Genomic DNA, 23,701 nt, shown 5'->3' on the forward strand with positions numbered 1-23,701 from the left:
TCAAATTCAAGCACTTTCCAAGCAGTTCGAGGTGCATTTTCATGCTTTTCCAGCACCTCACCGCTGTGGAAACGACATATTTGGATAAGTAAAAGTATATAATACTCACTATACTTAAAGTATTAAGTACAGTGAGTATTATAATCCTCACTATACTTATTATTCCACTTGTTCGTCACATTAAATTAGATGTTATTGTCCTATAAACAACCAAAATGATGGTATGAGACGTCTTTTTACAGGGGGACAAATGAAAGGAAACCTAACTCGACTAATCTATCGACACAACATATAATCACCACTTATTTTGATCATCTGTTTCATAAAAAGGCATTTTTCATGCAAAAATGTCAGAAAATGCGGTTTTCATTCTCAAATATGAAGATCTTCTTTACTCTGTGGGAAATCAGCTTGTGAATGTTCTCATGTGTCCAGGTCGTCGTTATCCCCAAAGCAATTTCAGTCCAAAGCAACTGGACTTGGTTCTTTGTAACAAATAACCAAGTCCAGTTGCTTTTGACTGAAGTGCTTTGGGGATATCTGTGTTATATCATATATGTCATCCCATATAACATTCATTTCCAGCAGTTTCAAGCACTTAATTCAAATTCCAAGCACTTTCCAAACCTTAAAAAACCCCAAACTAAATTTGTACCTGAACGAACCCTGTTCAAAACACAAGGGATCGACCGATATGGACTTTTTAGGACACCGATACGCACTGCCGATTTTCTCGAGACGATATTTGGAGCTGATTCTACTTTTGCTTCCTCAGTTTGCATCATAAAAAATGACACAATGATGATAACACATGTGATGAGTCCCCTTAAAAAAAGGCGTCTGCAGCAACACGGAGCTGCCTGTGGACGCCCGTCTGTAAATAATGCTGGGAAAAACAGTGACGCAGCAGCCCACATCGGCCGATACCTAAAAAACGCGAATATGGAGCACTGACGCCTCACAGCGAGAAGGTTCCAGGTTCGCATCCCGGCTGTGGCCCTTCTATGTGGAGTTTGCATGTTGTTCCCGTGTCTGCGTGGGTTTTCTCCGGGTTCTCCGGTTTCCTCCCACAGTCCAAAGACGTGCAGGTGTTCGGTTCATTGATGACTCTAAATCACCCGTAGGTGTGAGTGGTTGTCTGTCTCTGTTTGTCTCTATGTGTCCTGTGATAGACTGGCGTCCCATCCAGGGTGTACCCCGCCTCACGCCCGATGCTAGCTGGGATCGGCTCCAGCCCCCCGGGACCCTGACAGGGACAAGAGGCTGAAGATGAATGATGAATAAATGAATGAATGAATGAATATCGACCGCCCGATATTCCTGGTATATGATCCCCCTCATCATGGAGCTGCTGTGCAGATACAAATGTCAGAAGCATGTGAAGAAACGCTCCATTCTGCTGCTCATTTCTATGTAAATGGAGAATTTGGCCTCTGAGGTAAGAAGCAGGGTTGAAGAGAGGAGTCCTTGGTGTCAGTGCCAAAAACATCCTAAAGTAACCTGAAGCGAACACGAGGCTTCAGCAGCCAGAGCTCTTTTTGTCTCTGTGTTTTCTTAAACCCAGGATTGATTTTTGGCTCCTTGGGTGCAGTGCAGTAAGCTGTGAACGCAACAATGACGGTTTATCTCCAGCAACACCTCTGACATAGTTATTCCAACAACAGTCAATAAGGAAATATTGATTATAAGAGCTTTAAGTGTCCAGTGATTAACTAACATGCTCTAATATGCACTTCACTTCAGTGCAGCCCTGCAGCTTGTCATGTCTCTACAGTGCAGCAGCTACAGCGTGATCCAGAAGCTTCTTAAAATACATGTCAGCGTGAAACTGCAGGGTGAGAGGTGAAGAGTCGGCAGGACCGGCCGCATGTCTCCGTCGCTCCCGGAGATAAAAATACAATGAGCACGTCTGCTTTGTGCTCCGCTCTAAGAGGTGTCATGTGAAGGCCACAAACTACAGCACACACACACACAGACACACACACACAAACACACACACACACACACACACACACACACACACACACACACACACACACACACACACACACACACACACACACACACACACACACACACACACACACACACACACACACACACACACACACACACACACACACACACACACACACACACACACACACACACACACACACACACCCATGTGTCTCACATGAGACTCAAGTCATCTTATTCTGAGGAAAGTCCCGACTCAGGTCATAGAGAACATAAGCTAACTGCAGAGCTATAATCTAAGTGATGTCTTTTTTGCCGAGTCATCAAAACAGCTACTTGAGTCGACTCACATCCAAGTCACCAAGTCTCAAGTCCACGTCTCTGGTTACTGCTGCCTACAGATCCTGCCCTGTCTTCAGCCTCTGACCCCCTGACCTCCTCTGGGTCAGATGTGTCCTACATCACAGCAGGACAGAGACATTTGTCTTTATTCTCTCTCACTCCTTCATTATCAAATCACCTCTGTGACACAAAGTGAGCTCATGAATGATTCTGAAGTTAATAATGAGCTGGTCTTCAAAAAAGACGGATGACTTCAGAGGCATTGTGTGACGTTAAATTGAAATTTCTGCATAAAATCATCCCGGGCAAATACACTCATCAGATCAGCCATTGAGTCAATTTTGTCCGTGTAACAACCATTAACGGAGAAATCCTGAAGAGTCGCTAACAGCCGGACGTGGCTAACAGTGATTAGCTCGTTGCAGTACGGTGAAGGCATTCAAAGGTCTTTTTTAACCACTAATGCTGCTTAAAATAACAGCAAACCTCTGCAGCAGCATGAGAAGAGTCCCTACACACAAAACAAAGCAGCAATGGGCTCCTTCCACTGTAATGGACTTTACTATGAGAGGAGCTGGTACAGGGGCCAGTAGGTAAGTCTTTAAAACACTCTTTTAATAAACTCTGGGTTCACTATCTACGCTGTTGCTGCTTTGTGTTGTGTGTAGGGACTCTTCTCATGCTGATGACTCTTATTTGCCTGCCTCACACACCGTGTCTCAGTAGTGTGAGTGAAACGAAGCAGGTGTGTTACCTGGTACAGAGCCAATGAGTGGCCGTATCTGTAGAGGGGGCCGCCGCTGACGGGCACCGTGTCCCACGTGCTGCTCTCTAGGTTGTAGCTGTAGACGGGGAGAGAGGAAAGAACAATGGAAGCTGTTAAGTCCCTGTGAGTGGGTCACACAGACAGACTGAGTCACATAGACAGACTGACTGGGTCACACAGACAGACAGACAGACGGAGTCACACAGACAGACAGAGTCAGACAGACAGACAGACACAGACAGGGTGACGCTGCTTACTTGAGGACCATGTGGTAGTTGGAGTAGTTGAAAGAGTATCCTCCCACCACCCACATCAGCCCGGAGTGCACCAGAGCCTGATGGGACGCCCGACCCAGAGTCTGAGCCGACGGTTTGACGCTTGGCAGCACCCAGAAGGCCTCAGTGGAGGGGACGGACAGAGAGCAGTCTGGACCTGAGACAAACATCACATTTCACTTTAACAGCAATCACAAGCAGCACGTGATGTTTCTATTTCCTGTGTAACGGCCTCCAGACGTCTTCAGAGGGAGGATTAAGAGTCAAGACAGTTTAAATGTGACGCCGTAAATCAGACAGTCAGGATAAATCTACTAAATAATCTATAATTATACCAAGTTTTTCATTGATTATCATATTTTAATGACATAAATACTGATTCATTTGAGCTCATCTAACCTCAGAGAGGGTTCTGTGTGTGTCTGCAGACAGATTAAACCCAAATACAGTTTATTAAATTGTTCTTTCCTCAGTTTATGTATTAACTGACAAAACATATAAGTCATATTCACATTACTCTAGATATTATTATAGTTACTGGAAGTGTGTCTGTCTCTGTCTTTGTGTCTGTCTTTGTCTCTCTCTCTGTCCATCTGTCCGTCTTTTCTCTCTCTCTCTCTCTCCTTCTCTCCCTCTCTCCGGTGCAGACAGATGTGCGTCCTCCACAGAGCTGGGTCTGTCTGACGTTCCTGTCTGTTATAGTGAAGGTTTTCAACGCCACCGTACTCTACGGGGGAATTGTTGGCTCTCTGTAAATCATGAATAAGTCATAGAGTGTGGTCTTTACCCACTCTGTAAAGTGTCCTGAGATCACTTTGGTTATGATTTGGCACTTTAAATAAAATTGAATTGAATTGAAATAAATAAACATTTTAAGAGCAGAAAGAAGCTCCACTCATGTCTAACAGCTTTACTTGTGTTTACAGCGTTAGTCCAGGAGGGGGCAGTGCTTCATCACCAGCCTGACGTGTGGTGCGGTTAGATTCAAAATACTTTTATTAGGATTATTATTATGTAAGATAACACTTGTTTTGAGGGTAGACTCAGTTTGTCAGGTGTGCCAGACAGAGGACAATTCAACAGTTGATTGTCTTATTGATGAATTACAGCTTCATCACTAAAATGATCCAATACAAAGTGAATTTGTGTCTAAAGCTGATTAATGAATAATAAAATCAGTTAATCTTACGATTCTTCATCTACAATCATCACATTAATAATGGGACAGTAACAAATGAGGGAGTCTCTGCGCTGCATCTGCGTTGTATTCAATGTGTAATATATATTTATATTAATATTAATACATGTAGTGTAACAGTCAGATACAACAACGCTGTGTGTGATAAATAGCAAATGCAACATCAAAAACTAAAGTAATAATTTCCCAGGACATGTTTTGTTGTTTTTGCATCCATAATGTTGAATCAGGCGACGTAATGTGGAGCATCAACAGGACGAGGGCAGCTGCTGCTGTGCCGGTGCATCTCCTGCTTTTGTCTGTTTCCCATTTTCTCAGAGATGAATGAACGAAACAGAAACATCACGAGACCCTCGGAGAATAAATAACACCGGCTGCATTTCCACTGATTGCAGAGCAGTTATATAAAGGTGTGACAGCGACACGTTCAGAACGTGTTGCCTCATAAACAACCATTTGGTGATTTGCAGATTAAAAAAACATCATGAAAGTGGATTAATTTGACGGAAATATAAATGTTTGGTTACACATTATGATGCCTTTAACTGGATTTCAATACATATATTTCAATCTAAAGCAGGTCCCTGCTGCATAATGAAATATAGTCACTGAACACTGTTGAAACAACAATTATGTGTAACCTGAACATCTGAAAAAGCAACATTTTTAACCAAATTTATCATTTTTGACCTGCAATCCCGACCCTGGGGTCAAAAAATCGACGTTTGCTAGCGCGGCAGTCGATTGACAGAATAAAAAAACAATGTAGACAGTAGAAAATGCTGTTTCCAGCCTCTCAAATATCAAGAAATATCCTGTTTGTCTCTGTTTAATGTCACAAAAGGTTAAATATCTTTGGGTTTTGGATGTTTTGGATGGGCGATACTGAAATTCCCCTACGGACGATATAGTTTAAAGAAAAACGACCTGATCCTCCGTAATGTAAAGGCAGTGCATGCTTTTTTACAGGGTTTTATTATAGACGTGAACTCAACACAGACAGCCTTGTTCCACTGAATAATTCACAACACATGTTGCATAATCCATCGTGGCCGACCAATATCGTGTTGAATGATAATCTCGTCGTATCGTCCACGCTTAGTTCTGGACCGACAAAACCTTTTTACAGACCAAACTAGGATCAGATCGATGGAGTAATGGTTAGTTGCAGCCCTGCTTCACACTGAAATCATCAGCACGCTACAGATGAAGCACTGCATGAGGTTGTTCAGATGTCACTTCCTGTCTCAGTTCCCTGATCATAATTCTGCTTCCTCTCCGCTGTGAGGCTCTCTCACCTTGCCAGCTGTCGTTGCAGACGCACAGCTTCTCTCCGGTCAGGTCGCAGTAGCCGCGGCCCGGGCTGCCGCAGTTGTCCCTGCAGTAAGGGATGTCGCAGGCGTCTCCTTTCCAGTACTCCTCGCACTCGCAGTACACTCGACCCGAGACGGAGTTTGCCGTGCCGCATCTGCCGTGGCCCGAGCAGTTGTTGGGACAGGAGTTTATCCTGAGGAGACACAGTCAGGACTCATTCATGTTAAATACTCCACAGTTCTGGTTTTAGAGCACACTCACAGAACGCTTCAGCACTCTCATCACATTTGTACACACAGCAGGTAGCTGTTTTCAGCAAACGCAGCTGTAATAAACTCACTGCATGCTACCTGCAGAGCAGTGGCGGCTGCTGTCTTTAAGGAGGGGAGGCCTACAACATAAATGTGTTTGTTTATCTATATGTAAATTCTTCCCTTCGTTCCTACTCAACTCGGCGTCTTTTCCAGGGACTTGACCAGTGTCCTCTCAATGGCAGCACAGCTAGGCTGCTTAAACGGCCTTGGCCCAGCTGGAGCTGCTGCGCCAGGCTGCTGTGAAGTGTGAGCGCCTGTGAGTGTGAGAGATCGTGACGGGTGAGAAGCTCCACAGCAAAGAAACCGCAGAGTGACAGAACAGAGTCTCCAAACACAACGCTAGTGGTTTTTAACAAAGACAAAGTCTCTGGGGATCGGTAAAGGCTCAGATCAGTTCAGAACAACGGAATGAAAAACTTGGAAAATGCCCTGCTGGATGTTTATTCTTCAAAACAGATTGTTGCATTGACTTAGGGCGCACTCACACTGTCCTTCCGCACTGGGCCAAAACAGGTTTTTTGGGTCAAGCCTAGTGTGTTTGACCAGTGTGAGTGCAAGCCACGCATCGCCATGACGTCATCAATGCGTGTGACGTGTTACGGCGTGATGACGTATAGGCAGCAAGAAGCATTCTCCGAGGCCCAGGTAGTGTGAGTACAAACGGGCCTGGAGGGGGGGACAAGGACCCTAAAGCACGGGGCACGGGACGGACGCACAGTGTGAGGGCGCCCTTAAAAGAGCGTTAGATCCAGACCGATCACAGACATCGGTATCTACAGATATCAGTGGATATGTTTTCAGATGTGCGCCACTATCAAAAGCCTTTTTACAGAACATACAACGATAGCCATTTAGACATGTTGTAGCTATTTATCCTGTTTAAAAGCCCATAGTGAACATATGAGGGGCTCTTTATCAAACGCTATAAATCCATTTGAACAGTTTTCAGGAAAATGACATTTTTTTACCTTTTTACCCACACATTTGGTTAATATTCATTAATCTTGTCAGAATGGTTTTTATGGCTCAGTCTGAACGTGTTGAACGGACGGACGACACAAAAAACTCTCCCGCTTCAGAGCGGCGCCATGTTGGATCACATAGAACGCTCACTGAATTCTGATTGGTCGAGAGTTTTCATCAGTTTTTAGTCATTTTTTCACTTTTTTGTGGTGTTTTCATGTGTTTTTAGTAATTTTGTCACATTTTTGTGGTGTTTTTCATCTGGTTTTAGTCGTTTTTTTAATTTCACTCAGTCTGAACATGTTGAACGGACGAAATAAAAAACTCTCCCGCTTCAGAGCGCCGCCATGTTGGATCACATAGAACGCTCACTGAATTCTGATTGGTCGAGAGGACGTATCGCATTTAGGCTAAAAACAGGTTTGGCGCTGGTCGCGGTTTGGAAAGGAACTGCGTCTTGAGACCATTTTAAACAAGGAAATAAAGAGATTTGGCAGAAACACTGATGAAGCAGTGAAAAGGTTCTGTAACAGCAAAGTGGCTCAAACTCATTTTTAAATTTGGCTTTTATCTCGTTTTGGAAAAGAGCTCTTCAAATATTATTATTTAACTGTTTTTATCGTATTTTTTCTGTATTTTTTCATCATTTCTAGAATTTCTTGACAATGTGAAACATGTATAATGAATAATAATGTGAAATATTTGTTTGTGAAAGCAGCTTTCTGAGAGCCTTTGCAGCGTGAAATATTCCAGCTCAAAAATTCCCTCTATCAGCCACCGTATTGATAACCAGTGAATTTCTCACACAGATCCCATCAGTCCCTGTTAAAATGACCAAAACTAGTTGTAGGTGTGCTTGTATGTAAGGGCTGTGTGTCTGAAACAAAAAAAACATATTTTTCTATGTTATTTGTATTGCAATGTCGTAAAAAACAGCGAGAACTGCGTTACGGCAACAGTAACATGAATTGGATGTCAAAGTAATTTTCAAAAGTACAAAAAAAATATACTTTCCCATGTGGTTATTTCATTTAGACTATTATTTATTGGATTAGCAGAAAACATGCTATTTCCTGGTAGATTCTGTTAAGATATTAAATGATCTTTGATCCCTATTTAATATTATCAAAAAACCACAAAAGCCCATTTAAGAGAATTCTCTCTTCTCTTCTGAACAGTTGTGTGTTTGAACACATCCACCTCTTCTTCCAGTCGAGTCTGAATGCTTTTAAGTGTTTTTGGACAAACGTCAGCCAATGAAATGTAAATGTAAGAAGAAGCGACACAGGAGAGCGACGGAGCAGGACCGAGCTGATGGAGCAGAGAGGGCGTCCAGCAGAGAAGCTGAATGAGACCGAACGGCCAAAATCATCTTTCTGTTAATACACGAAGCTGCTGCGCTGCTGTGACAAGAGGGTCGTCATGACAACCTTTATTCCCCCCTCGGTGTGTGTGTGTGTGTGTGTGTGTGTGTGTGCGAGTGTGTGTGTGTGTGTGTGTGTGTGTGTGTGTGTGTGTGTGTGTGTGTGTGTTAGTGTGTGAGTGTGTGTGCGCGTGCGTGTGTGTGTGTGCATGTGTGTGTGGTTGTGTGAGTGCGTGTGTCTGTGTGTGTGTGAGTGTGTGAGTGTGTGTGTGTGTGTGTGTGTGTGTGTGTGTGTGTGTGTGTGTGTGTGTGTGTGTGTGTGTGTGTGTGTGTGTGTGTGTGTGTGTGTGCTGAGTGCTCCAAGGCTGTGTGACCAGTAACCTTCTACACATCATTCAATTCCCCATCACGGCCATCACTGCTGACACAAAGCAGCTGCTCTGTGTCTGTGACTGACGGCTGCTGACATGCTGTAGATCTACGCCATATTCACAGTCATCATATATATATTTATATATACAACAACCAGCACAATACAATAAATAACACCGAGTACAAAGACTGTGCTCAGCAGATAAACATCAGTGGAGGACCGACTCAACAGCACATTGTTGTTAGCTGGTCCTAGTGTTCATTTAGTCTCAGGGCGCACTCTCACTGTCCATTGGTACCGTGCCCCGTGCTTCAGGGTGGGTGCCCCCCCTCCCTCTCCCCCCCGCGGCACAGGCTCGTTTGTACTTACACTACCTGAAATGATCGGAGCGACTCCATTGCTTCTTGCTCCACCTTTTAAGTGTCTGTCGCATTGAACAGACGCATATAAATAGACACCAGGACCTCCGTCAATGCTCGCACTCACATGTGCATCTGTGCTTTACAGAAGCCAGGGTTGGTACACCTCTTCCAAGATCGAATTCAAGCACTTTCAAGGTCCATTTCTGTTCTATAGCTATTTGTTTTTGATAGAAATGCGGCTATAATTTCAAGCATTTTTTAACCTTGAAAACCCAACATTAACATTCAAGCATTTTTAAGGATTTCAAGCATCTGTACGAACCCTGAAGACTCTCTCTCAACCCAGCCACAGCTGGCGTACTGAGCCTGAGCACGATACAGTTGTTCTCACACTGGTCAAACGAACTAGACTTTAGCCTTGAAACGTGCTTGGGCACGGTACAGATGGACAGTTTGAGTGCGTCCTAAGTTTTAGTCCTGTGTCAAATGTCCTTGCTAATTTTGGTCACATTAAGTCTGCCTCACATGCCTGATGTGTGTTCTTAAATGCTTGGCTGAGAAAGGTGCTCTATCTCACTGTCTGGGAATGTCTAAAGGTCTGGACCCAGGTAACTGTACAGGTGCACCAGAGAGTGAAGTGTAAATCAGACTCAGACGGGGAAGAGGGGAGTGTTGACGTACGAGTAGGCGATGCTGAAGCCGGTCAGGTTGTAGGCAGCGTCGCTGAAGAAGTGAAGCAGAGCGTAGCCGGACGTCGTCACCACCTCCGGGACCGTCTCGTTGCCCCGGGTCTCCGGTACCACGAGGCCGCTGAGAAAGAGACACAAAGGGAGTGAGACGGAGAGAAAGTCCCTCTCAACGAAAAAACTCAAACTCATAATGATAAAAAGCATCTCGCTGCGTTTTATGGACTCGGGTCTGAGAGCAGCGCTGGAAGATAAAAAGCATTTCCACTCCAGCAAATGCAGAATCCACTAAAAATATGACAGTGATTAGCTTTCAAGTAAAACAACATCGCAGTGCCGTCGGAACGCATTTCCCCTTTTATTAGTGTGATGCGGTTTTACAGCAGGGGTTGGTGGTTTCTCATTTGCTCGGCCTGCCTCTTGTAATAAACGCAATGCACCGCAAAAGTACCTTCATAATGAATCTGAGTCACAGCCTCCTCTCTGCTGCAAATACAGCCTCCCCCCCCCCCTCCAACACAAGTGTGTACCCCTCTGTAGTAAACAGTGGGAGCTTATTTAGTGTAAGTAATAATGCTACAAAGGGAAAGGCTTTGCGTATTCAAATGCAGGATCATTTTTCCCCTCATGAGCTCCTGTGTTTCCTGGGAGCAACAGGAGATAAGCCTCGATGGAGCCCAGTGGAAAGTGATTGTGACATTACTGTTTTTTTAATGAAAGAGCCGCCCACATGCTCGGAGATTGTCCTTTTGGGGGGCGGGGAGGGGGAGAAGGGGGGGTATATGCAATAAAGCTAATGCTTATTGCCATATTTTCCTTCCATTATCGCCGTACTGCAGTACAATGGTAATTACGAGGCCTTTTGTTTGCTCATACCTGGAGTCATTTGACTGCAGGAGTGAAAAATTGATGGAGCTATTGAAGCTGTGCCAGAGGCTACCTGAGCCCCCCACCCCCACCCACACACACACACACACACCCACACACACACACACGCACACACACACACACACGCACGCACGCACACACGCACACACGCACGCACGCACGCACGCACGCACGCACACACGCGCGCTCACCTGAAGACAGCAATCAAAGGGGCGTAAATGGAGTCTCCGTCATAGACGTACATGTGGTCCCAGCTGCACTCGGTGGCAAAGTGACTGAAGCGCAGCCTGAGTGCTGCATTAGGGCTGAGGAGAGAAACAAATGTGATGAAGATATATTAGCAACATGCTTCATATTTGTCTCACTTCTGACAAGTGTCTCCACTGTTTATGAAGTCTGTGGTTATGATCATTGACCCACTTATTGACAGAACATCGGTACCAGAGGATGTTCCCCTCGATCACCATGAGCCTCTGATGAGAGTGTTTTTGCGGTGGGACTCTGACAACAGTCCGACATGTTGCTGCTTCAGCTGAAGAAGAGCAGAAGCCGCTGACGGACAGGACGCTGGCGTGGCGTTAGAGGTCAGAGGGCGGCGTGTGCACCTGTGGTTTGTTTGTGTCGGCCCTCTGGGAGACTGACACCATGGAGAAGGATCAGGGGCACGTTTCCCCACCAGCAGGACGCAGGGCTCCTCCACGGCCTCCATTTCTAAACTCCAGACTTTTCCAAACTCAAATTTCCAGACTTTTGAGGATTTTTCAGTCAGTATTAAACATCTGACACCACTTGTTAGATACTTATTATGTATATAAATGGTTTTAAAATCCAACTTTTAACACGTAAGTTAAATCCTGACTATGTTTGCCATTATGTTGCCTTTTTACAGTCGTATTGTAGCTCATATAAGTGATTGAACTCTGTTCAACGCACATTTTATTCAAGCTGAATGCTTAAAGAGTGAAATTAATAAGTGAACCTGTAACTCTACACACAGGGACAGTAAAGACGGATAATTAACCAGGACCTACAGAAGTAAACACAAGCCTGTAAATATATAAAATAATGATGAATCATAAATAAAATGTAGACGACATGTATGGAAAAAATCAATAAATGAGAATCACAGTCCCAAGACGAACAGTAACCATGGTAACCTGACACCATCCTGCAGCAGCTTGATTAGGTTCATATCATCTGCAGGTCGACTGTGTTGTGTTAGTGAACTTGTTTTGATTTGTACATATTCATATATTTGATTTTAGAAAGAGAGAAAATAATCTGGAAACAACACAAACAGACCTGAAATGACTCAAATTAGAGTCCAGACTTTTCCAGACTGCGTAGGAGCCCTGAGGACTCGGCCGTGTATAAACACAGCGTTTGAGGAAGGAAGAAATAAATAACTGCAGCATTCAACCCGTGTCAAACTGCCACCCTTATATATTTCTATGTCCACCCCCACACCAGCGCTGACTCCACACCGGGGCTCTCTGCTCCCGTGTCCGATCCACTCCCTCTTTTATAGCTGTTGTTGTTGTTGTTGTTGTTGTTGTTAAGGTTACGGCTCTTTACAGTCAGAAAACAGTGTGTTTGTCGATGTGTTGCTTTCAAAACCTAATCTCACTGCTGAGATTATCCTGCTGTGCCGGCCGTGTGTGTGTTCAGATTAACAATGTGACGGAGTTCATCACATCAGATGAGCCCTCTGCAGGAAGTGAGGTCTCTAAAGTGTCACTCTGCCCTGGACCTGGGCCGGTGTGAACATAGTCCAGACACCGGACCGGAGCAGGATCCTGACTCGTTAAGCTTGACTCAGCAGATGTCTGAGGTGAACTGAGAGTCCATGAATGAGAGCGTTACACCTCAGGACCATGACTTATCCTGCAGCGCTTACACCGCCTTTCCTTCATCAGCTCACCACTTTCATTGGCTTCAAATCCAAATGCTGCCATCCTGGCGCTGCAGTTTCAGGTTTCTTCGAGACCCTGACCACATGTCGTCTCGTCACTCACCACAGAATAATGTGTTACTTTTCTAGTATGAGCTCGCAGATTCGTCTGGTTGTCAGGACATAGTCACAGCCCTTGGAGGCGAGTTTGTAGTTTAGGATTTTGAGATATTTAACTACAATGGAGGCCGACACGGTGGTGTGGTGGTTAGCACTGTCGCCTCACAGCAAGAGGGTTTGAATCCCGTCTAGGGCTGAGTTTGCATGTTGTCCCCGTGTCTGCGTGGGTTTTCTCCGGGTTCTCCGGTTTCCTCCCACAGTCCAAAGACGTGCAGGTGTTGGGTTCATTGATGACTCTAAATCACCCGTAGGTGTGAATGGTTGTCTGTCTCTGTTCGTCTCTATGTGTCCTGTGATACACTGGCGTCCTGTCCAGGGTGGACGCCCAATGTCACCCCCAATGTCAACTCCAGCCCCCCCGCAACACCGACAGGGACAAGCGGTTGAAGATGAATGAATGAATAACTACTGCTACTGCTGCAGCCATCGCCCAAAGCCAGTCAGACCACTGAAGAGGTGAACATAATGCATCGTTCACAGATGGGGTAGAAAAGAGTGACAGTTTTCATTACGTCGGTGACTGTGACATGGCTTTAACATTTAACACAAGCAAACAGTAGCATGACATGTCTACAGCACTTTTTAATCATGTGGAAACAGGTAAAGTAAAGGATGAAAGAGAAGGAAACACTGATACTCACTATCCCTCGATCAGCCAAGTGCATTTGGTCTTGTACTTGTAGTTGACTGGTCCATCTGTGAGCGAGCCGGACAGGTCTGTTAGCCTGTAAGAGGACACGCGGGGGGGGGGTTTAGTCTCATACACAGCCAAGATGATGATGATGATGATGATAATAAAACGTCACGCTCATTTAAAACAAAAAGAAAAATATGACTTATATCGTCTTGATCCATTTCAAATGACTCATTACTGGTATTTTTTCCCCTCAGTAGTGTTTTAATTTTTCACTCCTTCTTTTTGCTGCGAATGAACACTTTGTTATTTGTTAATAAATAATATTAAGTACATTTATATAAGTGTATTTGTTACCTTTTTTAACAAGCCTAATAAATGCAGGGTTCATACACCTTTTCCAATGTCAAATTCAAGCACTTTCCAGGTCCATTTTCAAGCTTCTCCAGCACCTCACAGATCAATTCAATTCAATTCAATTCAATTCAATTCAATTCGATTTTATTTACAGTACCAAATCATAACAAGCGTTATCTCAGGACACTTTACAGAGTAGGTAAAGACCACACTCTAAGTCTTATTTATGATTTACAGAGACCCAACAATTCCCCCGTAGAGTACGGTGGCGTTGAAAACCTTCACTATAACAGACAGGAACGTCAGACAGACCCAGCTCTGTGGAGGACGCACATCTGTCTTTACACTTTGTTATTTGTTAATAAATAATATTAAGTACATTTATAGATGTGTATTTGTTACCTTTTTTAACAAGGCTAATAAATGCAGGGTTCGAACACCTTTTCCAAGGTTAAATTCAAGCACTTTAAAGCATTTTCCAGGTCCATTTTTAAGCTTTTTCAGCACCTCACAGATGTGGTAAATCACATGTTTCTACAGATACATACATACTGAAAATGATTATTTCACTTTTTTATCACGTTGAGATGGAATTATACTAAAAAAAAAACAACTACATTTGTGTTTCGTATCAGCAGAAGAATAAGAAATACAGTTCTGTTCTAAAGCTTTTTTATAGGGATGCTCGATATTGGCTTTTCTGCCGATATCCAATATTCTGATATTGTCCAACCCTTAATTTCCGATACTGATATCACCGGATACCGATATATGCTGTTACTGTTAGTAGGTGACACTTGGAAATACTTCCAAACCACGGACATCTCATGCACCGGGCGAGCGAGCTTGTTAGCCACGGTTAGCAACCTACGAGTCTAGCGTGTTGTTGTTGTTATATGTCATCAAGCACGCGCCTGTAAACGTCCCATGTTGCATTCATGCAGACTCGTAAATGCTGAAGCCTACAGAACAAACATCGGTTGTAAAAACCCGATACCGATAATTCCCGATATTACATTTTTAACTCAATATCGGACGATATTATCGGACATCCCTACTTTTTTGTGAAAGAAATGCAGAAACAATTTCAAGCATTTTCAAGACTTTCAAGCATCAAACGATCCCTGTACGTGTTTGTGTCGGGCCTGATACTCACATAGTAACGTATACGGTTCATTCATTCAACAACAGCATCGGGTCGGTATCGGGTATCGGCCGATACGCTCAGCCCAGGTATCGGTATCAGATTGGATCGTAAAATTAAAAAGCATCGGTGCATCTAAAGTGGAGCGCCAATGTGGAGCATTTTAATTCATATCTTTAAACTTTATCATTTTAAAATCCTCCTCTGGGGACGCGCGACCACAGCATCAGCCCCACGACCTGCTACCGTTTCTTTCATCAGATCAGATAACAGAGATCTGACGCTGCACCTGCTGCATCGCGTGCGTCCTGCTCTTCACCTGAGTACATTTCACCGCCCTCGCTGCTCGGAAACACGCGGCCCACCGGCACCGTTCACACATTACAGACACCACTGATGCAGCCGGCCGTCCCTGCATTATTTATGTCACCTCTTCTCTCGTTCAGTGTGATCAAAGACAAACTTTGTGACACTGTGATGCAGAAATACACGGCTGAGCCTGAGGCAGCACCGGTGGCACAGTAACAAATATTCCTGCCAGCAGATAAAACATGACAAACGCACTCGTGTCAGGGTAAAGACAGTGCACTGTTACTGTTGCCGTGGCAACCCCAACATGACATATTCACTTGGCAATTGAAATAATCACATTGTTGCTGTGTATGTGTGTGTGTGTGTGTGTGTGTGTGTGTGTGTGTGTGTGTTCGTGTTCATGGTATACATCGGTCACACCTGCCAATCAAAGTAATCCCATTCCATCATGACTGCACAGAGGGAAAAGGAAGACACACACACACACACACACACACACACACACACACACACACACACACACACACACACACACACACACACACACACACACACACACACACACACACACACACACACACACACACACACACACACACACACACACACACACACACACACACACACACACACACACACACACATATAATGTCAGCGTCACGGCCGCTGAAGACATCGCAGCATGTCTCGGGTAGGACAGTATGTTACTGTGTGTGTGTGTGTGTGTGTGTGTGTGTGTGTGTGTGTGTGAGTGTCTCTGCACGCTCTGTGGTCACACTGCCACGCTGTCAGAGGAGACAGGCAGTGAGAAAATAGAGGATGAAACTAATTCTTATTGTGATCCTTTCTGATTTTGCAGAGCTACGATGTGTTTGAGAGCTCTGCAGCTCAAACTAAACACACAATGAGATCAAATAGACACTTTACCATAATATATATAATAATTTACCATCTAAATGCTGGACCAAATGCTGTGTATTTGCAACAGGCTGTTGAATTTAAAGTGACATTTCACCCAAAATCTTCCATGAAGTGTTATTTATCATTCTAGATGGTTTTGCTGCGAGTGTCATTAGAGATGTCCAGCGTCTGATGCACTCTGCTCGTGAGGCTCAGAGACTCAGTTTGATAAAGTGGCCGACGGTGGAATCAAACTTCCAGGTCCCTCACATGATCCGTCTGTATCATTCATGTCTCATCAATGCATGTTACTACCTCAACTTCTTCCCCAGAGTTGTTTGTGTTTTGTCGACTCTCAGGTCTCTGCTGATGGTGGTGGTGCCTGCTGCCGTGGTCCTGCATGACGCTTCCTGCTGCGTTTATAATCTATCACCTCAGCTGTGCTTGTTTCTACTATTCTGCTGTATTAATAAGTCATATTCACATTACTATAGATATTATTATAGTTACTGGAAGAGTGTCCGTCTTTGTCTCTGTCTTTGTGTCTGACTTTGTCTCTCTGTGTCCGTCTTCTCTCTCTCTCTCTCCTTCTCTTCCTCTCTCCGGTGCAGACAGATGTGCGTCCTCCACAGAGCTGGGTCTGTCTGACGTTCCTGTCTGTTATAGTGAAGGTTTTCAACGCCACCGTACTCTACGGGGGAATTGTTGGGTCTCTGTAAATCATAAATAAGTCATAGAGTGTGGTCTTTACCTACTCTGTAAAGTGTTCGATTTAGAGTCATCAATGAACCGAACACCTGCACGTCTTTGGACTGTGGGAGGAAACCGGAGAACCCGGAGAAAACCCACGCAGACACGGGGACAACATGCACACTCCACACAGAAGGGCCCCAGCCAGGATTCGAACCAGGAACCCTCTCGCTGTGAGGGGTTAGTGCTAACCATCACATTAAATTCTCTGATTCCAGCTCATTAAATGTGAATATAGTTTCCTCCTCGGTGACAGTAAAACACTAAATATCTTTGAGACATTTGAGAAACACTGATCAACATTTTCACCATTTTCTGACACATTAAAGACAAAACAGCTCATTTATTAACTGAGAAATGATCAACAGCGGTTTGTCGTCACAGTCCTGAAGCTAACGGCGCTCTCACGTCTGTTTCACTGCCACTTCAGTGACTCCGGCTTCTCTCACACTGATCATGTGAGTGAGCGTGACTCTGATCAGACAGGACAATAATCTGACCGGTGGTAAACATTTGGCTCAAAGGGAACAAACACCATCATCATCATCATCTTCACCATCATCATCATCAGTACATGAGGTCAAGAGTGCGTCGGCACAAATGTGCTGCTGCTCTGTAACGAGAGAGGAAGAGCAAACAGATTGCAGCGCAGCCGGACACAGTACATGCTCACATCCTGCCAATGACGCACGCACGGGCACACGGGCACACGGGCACACACACAGGAGGTAAAAGAATAAAACAGCCCTCCGGCCTCCTCTTTTGAGCCACCTCTCTTCCGTTTCTATCTCTCCATCTCGTCCTCCGTCCGCCTCAGTCCCTGATGATCACGGTTTGATCCTCTGGCTCTAATCCCAGATTAGAGACAAATGTCATGTTGCTGTGATGCCTGACTCAAATAATATCGATAGTGACGACGACAGCTCTGTATTTAGTCTTTTTAGGTTTCTCTCTTTCTGATGATGATGATGATGAAGATGATGTTCTGTAATGACTTTAGTGAATGGATCATCTTTTGTCCTGTCGTGTCCCCTCCCCTAAGATTAAAAAACTTTATAAATATTATTTCAACATCTCTAACTGTGAGGAAACACACTGAGGACACGTGGGGCTCAGACCCCGCTGGAGCGTGCAGCGCGTGCTTGGTGTCTACAGAGGGTTAGCCTGTGTGGACGCTCACCTCGTTAACCGTAAACCGTTAGCTGAGCACACAGTGTCCAGGGCTTTTATTGTGAAAGGTAAGAACTGGAGGAGGGGGTCGGTCTGTGCTGCCTCTGTCAGGGCTGAAGAAGTGATAGAGTTTTCCTTCTGGTACATGGAGGCATAAACAAAAACGACGGAGCCTCCATGCTGTTTTTATAATCCTCATAATTTAACACATCGTTGTTAGTTGATGTCTTTTTTCGCGATGCAAATGCTCAGAAAATTCTCCCGTGATCCAAAAAATAAACGTTTTTCACTGTGTGAAAGTCATGAGAAAAACAACAGTTCTGAAAAACATATTGGCGAACAGATTCATTGGCGTGTAAAGTCACAAATACCTGATTAGTATGTTTTATTCTCTCTTATTCAACACTCTGCCCATGGTTAGGGTTAGGGTCTGAATGGTTAAAGAACAGATTTGGGACGAAGCCCTGGTGCGGCTCTGCTCACATATTTCTTGGCTGGGTAAAGTGAAATTGTTAGAACGATATGATCGGCTGATGTTTGCGGTGCGGCTGCTCGTGTTGTTTTTTCCTGACATTATTCAGAAACAGGCGTCCACAGGCAGCTCCGTGTCACTGGAGACGCCTTTTTTAACTTCAATAAATGTTCCTTTGTTTTTTTAAACTGAGACTCGTAACACATGTTATCATCACATCTGCTTTTTATTGATTTATTTTTTAATTAATTAATTTAATGTACTAAATCTGCTTTTTATTTATTTATTTTAAAGTAATTTAGTCAGTGGTCTTTACCTACTCTGTTAAGTGTCCTGAGATAACTTTTGTTAAGATTTGACACTTTTAGACACTTTTTAACTTTTAAAAAGAGGCTTAAGACCCATCTTTTTAACCAGGCTTTTAGTTAATTGATTTCTTTTAGGCAGTGCTGATCAGAGCATGTTTTATCCTTTTTTACTGTTTTAATCTCTGTGTTTTAACCTTTATGCTTTTATTTACATCTCTTATGCTCTTATGCTTTTATCTTCAATTTCACGTTTTAGCCTCTATGCTTTTATGCCTTTATGTTTTGGTCCCTCGTGTTTTTAGCCTCCATATTTTAACCCTTTACTGTTTTAGGCAACAGTTTTTAATCTCCAGTGTTTCCTCAGGGGGCCTAAAGGATTGGGGGTTGTCTCTGGTCTGGCCTGCGGGGGGCGCTGTCCCGTGGACAGTTCCTGTCCAGGTGACTAGAGGGCTCTGCACCTTGGTGCGGAGGCTCCTGTCTGCCCGGGTTAGGGGGGGTCTCTGTGGCGGTGCTCCCTGTGACCTTGGACTGGGATCTCTCCCGGTGTGGTCGGCCCCCCAAAGGTAGCTTCCTCTAGCCTCCTCTGTACCTCAGGTCTCGCTGCCCGGCCATGTCTCTGTAGTGACAGCTAGTGTTTGTGTAGGAGTGAGTCTGTGTGTCTGTGTGCCTGCATGGCTGTGTGTGTTTATGTGAATGTGTGTATGAACGTATACATTTGTGTGTGTGTCTGTGCATGACTGTGGGGGTGGGAGGGTTCTTTTAACTTTCTTCCCCTGATTTTATTTGATGTTTCTCTTTTTCTGTACATCTCTGTGAGGCACTTTGCGATACTTTCCTGTATGAAAAGCGCCATTTAAATAAAGTTTGATTTGATTTGAAGATTTGACACTTTAAATAAAATAAAATTGAATTGAACTGAATTGAATCACAATCTTTAGGATGTAAACTGACGGAGCAAAAGTAGAATCAGCTCCAAATATCGGCTCAGTTTCGTTCACCAGCCCTAAAAAATCCATATCGGTCGATTCCTGATGGCTCTGCAGAGAGACTCAGCCTGTGTATGAAAACACGCAAAGGTAGATCCCATTCATAGTTAATGATGAGCCTCCGACAGCAGACGCCTCTCCCATTAATCCTCCCAAAAACAGAAAAGCCCGTCACAGAAGAAGAAACCTCAGGTGAGCAGAGACGGCAGCTGACGGTCGGGGGGGGGGGGGGTTCACAGCACGAGGCTGAAGTCTCACAGGAGAGAAGCAGGAGAGGGCGGCGGCGGCGGCGGCAGAGACGGAGAGAGCAGAGAGGTAAAACAGAGACAGGGAGCGGGGGGTGAGGCATGGAGGAAGAGAGTCCGGCACCCTTTGAAATATTCATCTGCTCCGGGTGAATAATTGATGGCGTACAGAAGACAGATGCGTGAGGGATAGACAGACAAATGGATGGAACGAGAGCACGAGAGGTAGATGGAGAGATGGAGAGATAGAGAGATAGAGAGATAGAGAGATAGAGAGATAGAGAGATAGAGCCCCGTGTCTTCAGGTAATAAAGGTACAAATCTCCTGTTTGGGTTTTTCTGTCACCGCCTCCAAAGGTCGACCATGAGCGCCTGTTTTTACCGAAGATCCTCCGCATTTCTGCTTCACTTATGAAATATTCTGATTTAACAAATCATCTGTGATGGTTTGAATTCAAACTGATTTAATTACATCTGTTAATATTGCTTTGCTTTGCGAGAGACACACAAAGCAGCCGACATTAATAAAAAAATATATAATATGATTAAACATTTAGTTCATATTATAAAATATGAAACGACAGCTAATGGATGAGGGCCGTCTCCTCAGATGCACCAGTGAGACGAACAATCAGGGATTAGTCAGGGGGCGACTGAGGCTCAGTGGGAGAGTGGGTTGTCCTCCATTCAAGAGATCGGCCGTTCGATCCCCAGCTCCCCTGGTCCACATGTCGAAGTGTCCTTGGGCAAGACACTGAACCCTGAATTGCTCCCCGTGCTGCACATGGGTGTGTGAACGTGGTGTGAATGGTTACATTAGATTAGATGGTCTGTAGATGTTCACTGCCATCAGTGTGAATGTCTGTGTGAACGGGTGAATGTGACAAACACTGTGAAAGCGCCTTGAGTACTCACAAGACTAGAAAGGCGCTAAATAAGTACAAGTCCATTTACCATTTACTGTGTTATTTAAAGAAGCCAGAACGTAAAAGAAGTCCCTCAGTGACAGACGTTCTTATTTTAACCCAGACTACGATTTCTTCTTCTCGGAAACATTGATTTAAGAAGCGTAAATGAAATCGTCAGAAGTAAAAAGCTCATGTTTGGCTTTAAACACTCCCCCACTGGCTTCTGACTCATTTCTCTGGTAAGGTGTAACGACATGTGTGGTCACATTTAGCTGCTTGTTAGCGCTCGCTTATTTCAGAAATGTGTGAATGTCTTAAAGGTTGAATATGTATCATCTTTATTAAAAGTTATATTTTTAAAATATAACACACCCACGGGGCGTTCTGAGGGGTACACAATGAAAGTGTTGCTTTTAGTCTGAATTAATATTTCACATTTTTTGTAGGGTTTGACAAAGACTTCCTGTCCCGTTGTGTTTCCATGGTAGCAGCCAATAGCGTTGTCTGTTGTTGGGTGCAGCTACTGTAGGCTGGCACTGGGTGAAATGGAGTTAGCCAATCGTGCAGCTGCTTGGGAGCCTCAGTGAAGGGGGCGTTCTTTGTCCCAGCAGCTGAGTGAGCGGAGACGGGCAACAACCAGAGTCACTATAGGCCGAGCATTCACTCCATGGACTGAGAGAAAGGAGAGGAACGCCATTCAAACGCACGCCCACATGGCTACGCTTCTCCTTGATGCTAACATCACTTTCATCTGCACTTAGCTGGAACAGCTAACGCTAACGGCTAACGGCTAACGCTAACTGTTAGTCTAACCCTTGTTTTGATGCTGTGATTTTCTGGAGGGGACGGGTTCAAACAGGCTCAAACAGACTCTGGTCTCCTGGAGCTACTGGGCCGGGTCTGACCAACCTGGCAACCCGACTGCTGGAATAAACCAAAATCCAGTTAAAACACTGACTTTGAGACGAGGGAACTGGAAGTACAAAAATACAAACCCACTCACGGGTTTAAGGGCTCTGTAGTGTCACATTATAGCTGCGCGGCTAACGCATCAGCAGAGTTGAGTAAATCACACACTGGTGTTTAACTTTAAAGGACGCCGACACCCCGACTGTCTCTCTCCCCGACTGAATTACACAACCAGAGTAAAGCAAACTGTCCGGTCCCCTGAGTTAAGAGTTCAGTGTCCTCCGTTGTAACAAGACACACATTCAGCAACCACCGCTGCACAACAGCGTGGTGACACACTGGTGTGAGAGACAAACACGTAATCAAAAACCACCACACACACAAAGACTTTCTGTGGCGGCGTGGAGTCAGCTGAGAGTGACATCACCGTGAGCAACAAAAAGACGTGTTTGAGGAACGTCCACTGAGTGTTTTTCCTCCACTGACCCTTCCAGCGTGATCTTAACCCTTCACACCGCACGCCTGTGTGAGCGTTATCACACACTTGGACTCGCCTGTGGAAGGAGGAGAGGTCGACCACGAGTGACTTCACCGTGCAGAAATGTTCTCCCTCGTGTAAAACGTTTGAAAAAACAGAGAGAATCATAAAAATCCACAGGCTTGAAAGTCCTCCAAGAACAACACCACTCCCTGACTTTACGGGCTCAGATGACCATATTTAGAAAACGCAGCTCGGGGCAGTGACTCATCGGAGCGAACCGTAAAATTCACAGCTATGCACAACATGTTGGAATTCCTTCGACCCGCCTCACGTTAAATCTAGGCAGCACCGAGCGTTTCATCCTTCCCTGGCACTCTGATTCCTCCGGCTGAAGAACTTCAATGCGTCCGACCGCTGCTGCCGTCACCAATCAGATTCATTTACACGGCTCATTTCACGGCCAGCTCCGTGTGCCTCACAATCAAAACACAGAGATCATACAGGACGAAAGCATACGCTATGATATGATATGATTACTATTCTGCAGAGTTAACTGCCGTAACATATGAGTCATATTCACTTTACTATAGATCAGAATCAGATAACCTGTAATGCTGCCTGGCCATGTCTCTTTAGTGACAGCTAGTGTGTGTGTAGGTGTGAGAGTGTGTGTCAGCGTGGCTGTGTGTGTGTGTGAATGTGTGTATGAACGTATACATATGTGTGTGTGTGTCTCTGTGTGCGTGACTGTGGGGGTGGGAGGGTTCTTCTAACGTTGTTCTCCTGATTTATTTGATGTTTCTCTTCTTCTGTACATCTCTTTGAGGCACTTTGCGAGACTTTTCTGTATGAAAAACGCCGTATCAATAAAGGTTGATTTGATTTGAGTTGATTTGATAATGTCCCGCAATTATTGTGTCACAGCAGCAACAGAATATTACAAAATAAGATCAAATGAGATAAAAGATAAAAAAAATAGCAAAAATAAGCAATAAAGTTAAATTTAAAAGGGAAGAAATGGAAATAGACATATTTACATATTCACATGATATAGTGCAGTTGTTCTTGTTTTGATTGTTTTGTAATAATTTAATATGGAGTGAATAAATATGAGTAAATATGACCAAATAGTGCAAAAACAGAAGTGACCTTAGTACAGACATGTTGCACAGTGCAGGGTACAGGAGGAGGTCAGAGGTGCTGATTGTAAAGTCTGACAGCAGCAGGAAGGAAGGACTTGCGGTAACTCTC

The 23,701-nt window shown here is 44.5% G+C and overlaps 1 protein-coding gene across 1 annotated transcript in view; it reads right to left on the bottom strand.

Moving 5' to 3' along the window:
• The window catches only part of LOC310953914 (attractin-like protein 1), a gene marked incomplete at its 5' end in the record, with an annotated part of 258,550 nt that overhangs the window by 209,441 nt on the left and 25,408 nt on the right, over window positions 1-23,701 (bottom strand). The window contains 6 exons of the mRNA XM_083923179.1: window positions 3,056-3,143; window positions 3,325-3,499; window positions 5,839-6,047; window positions 9,911-10,039; window positions 10,995-11,108; window positions 13,516-13,599. Of these exons, the coding sequence (XP_083779305.1) occupies window positions 3,056-3,143; window positions 3,325-3,499; window positions 5,839-6,047; window positions 9,911-10,039; window positions 10,995-11,108; window positions 13,516-13,599 (799 nt within the window). The remainder of the gene's footprint in view (window positions 1-3,055; window positions 3,144-3,324; window positions 3,500-5,838; window positions 6,048-9,910; window positions 10,040-10,994; window positions 11,109-13,515; window positions 13,600-23,701) is intronic.

This window comes from Echiichthys vipera (genome assembly GCF_963691815.1).
Source record: "Echiichthys vipera genome assembly, chromosome: 11".
NCBI lineage: Eukaryota > Metazoa > Chordata > Actinopteri > Perciformes > Trachinidae > Echiichthys > Echiichthys vipera.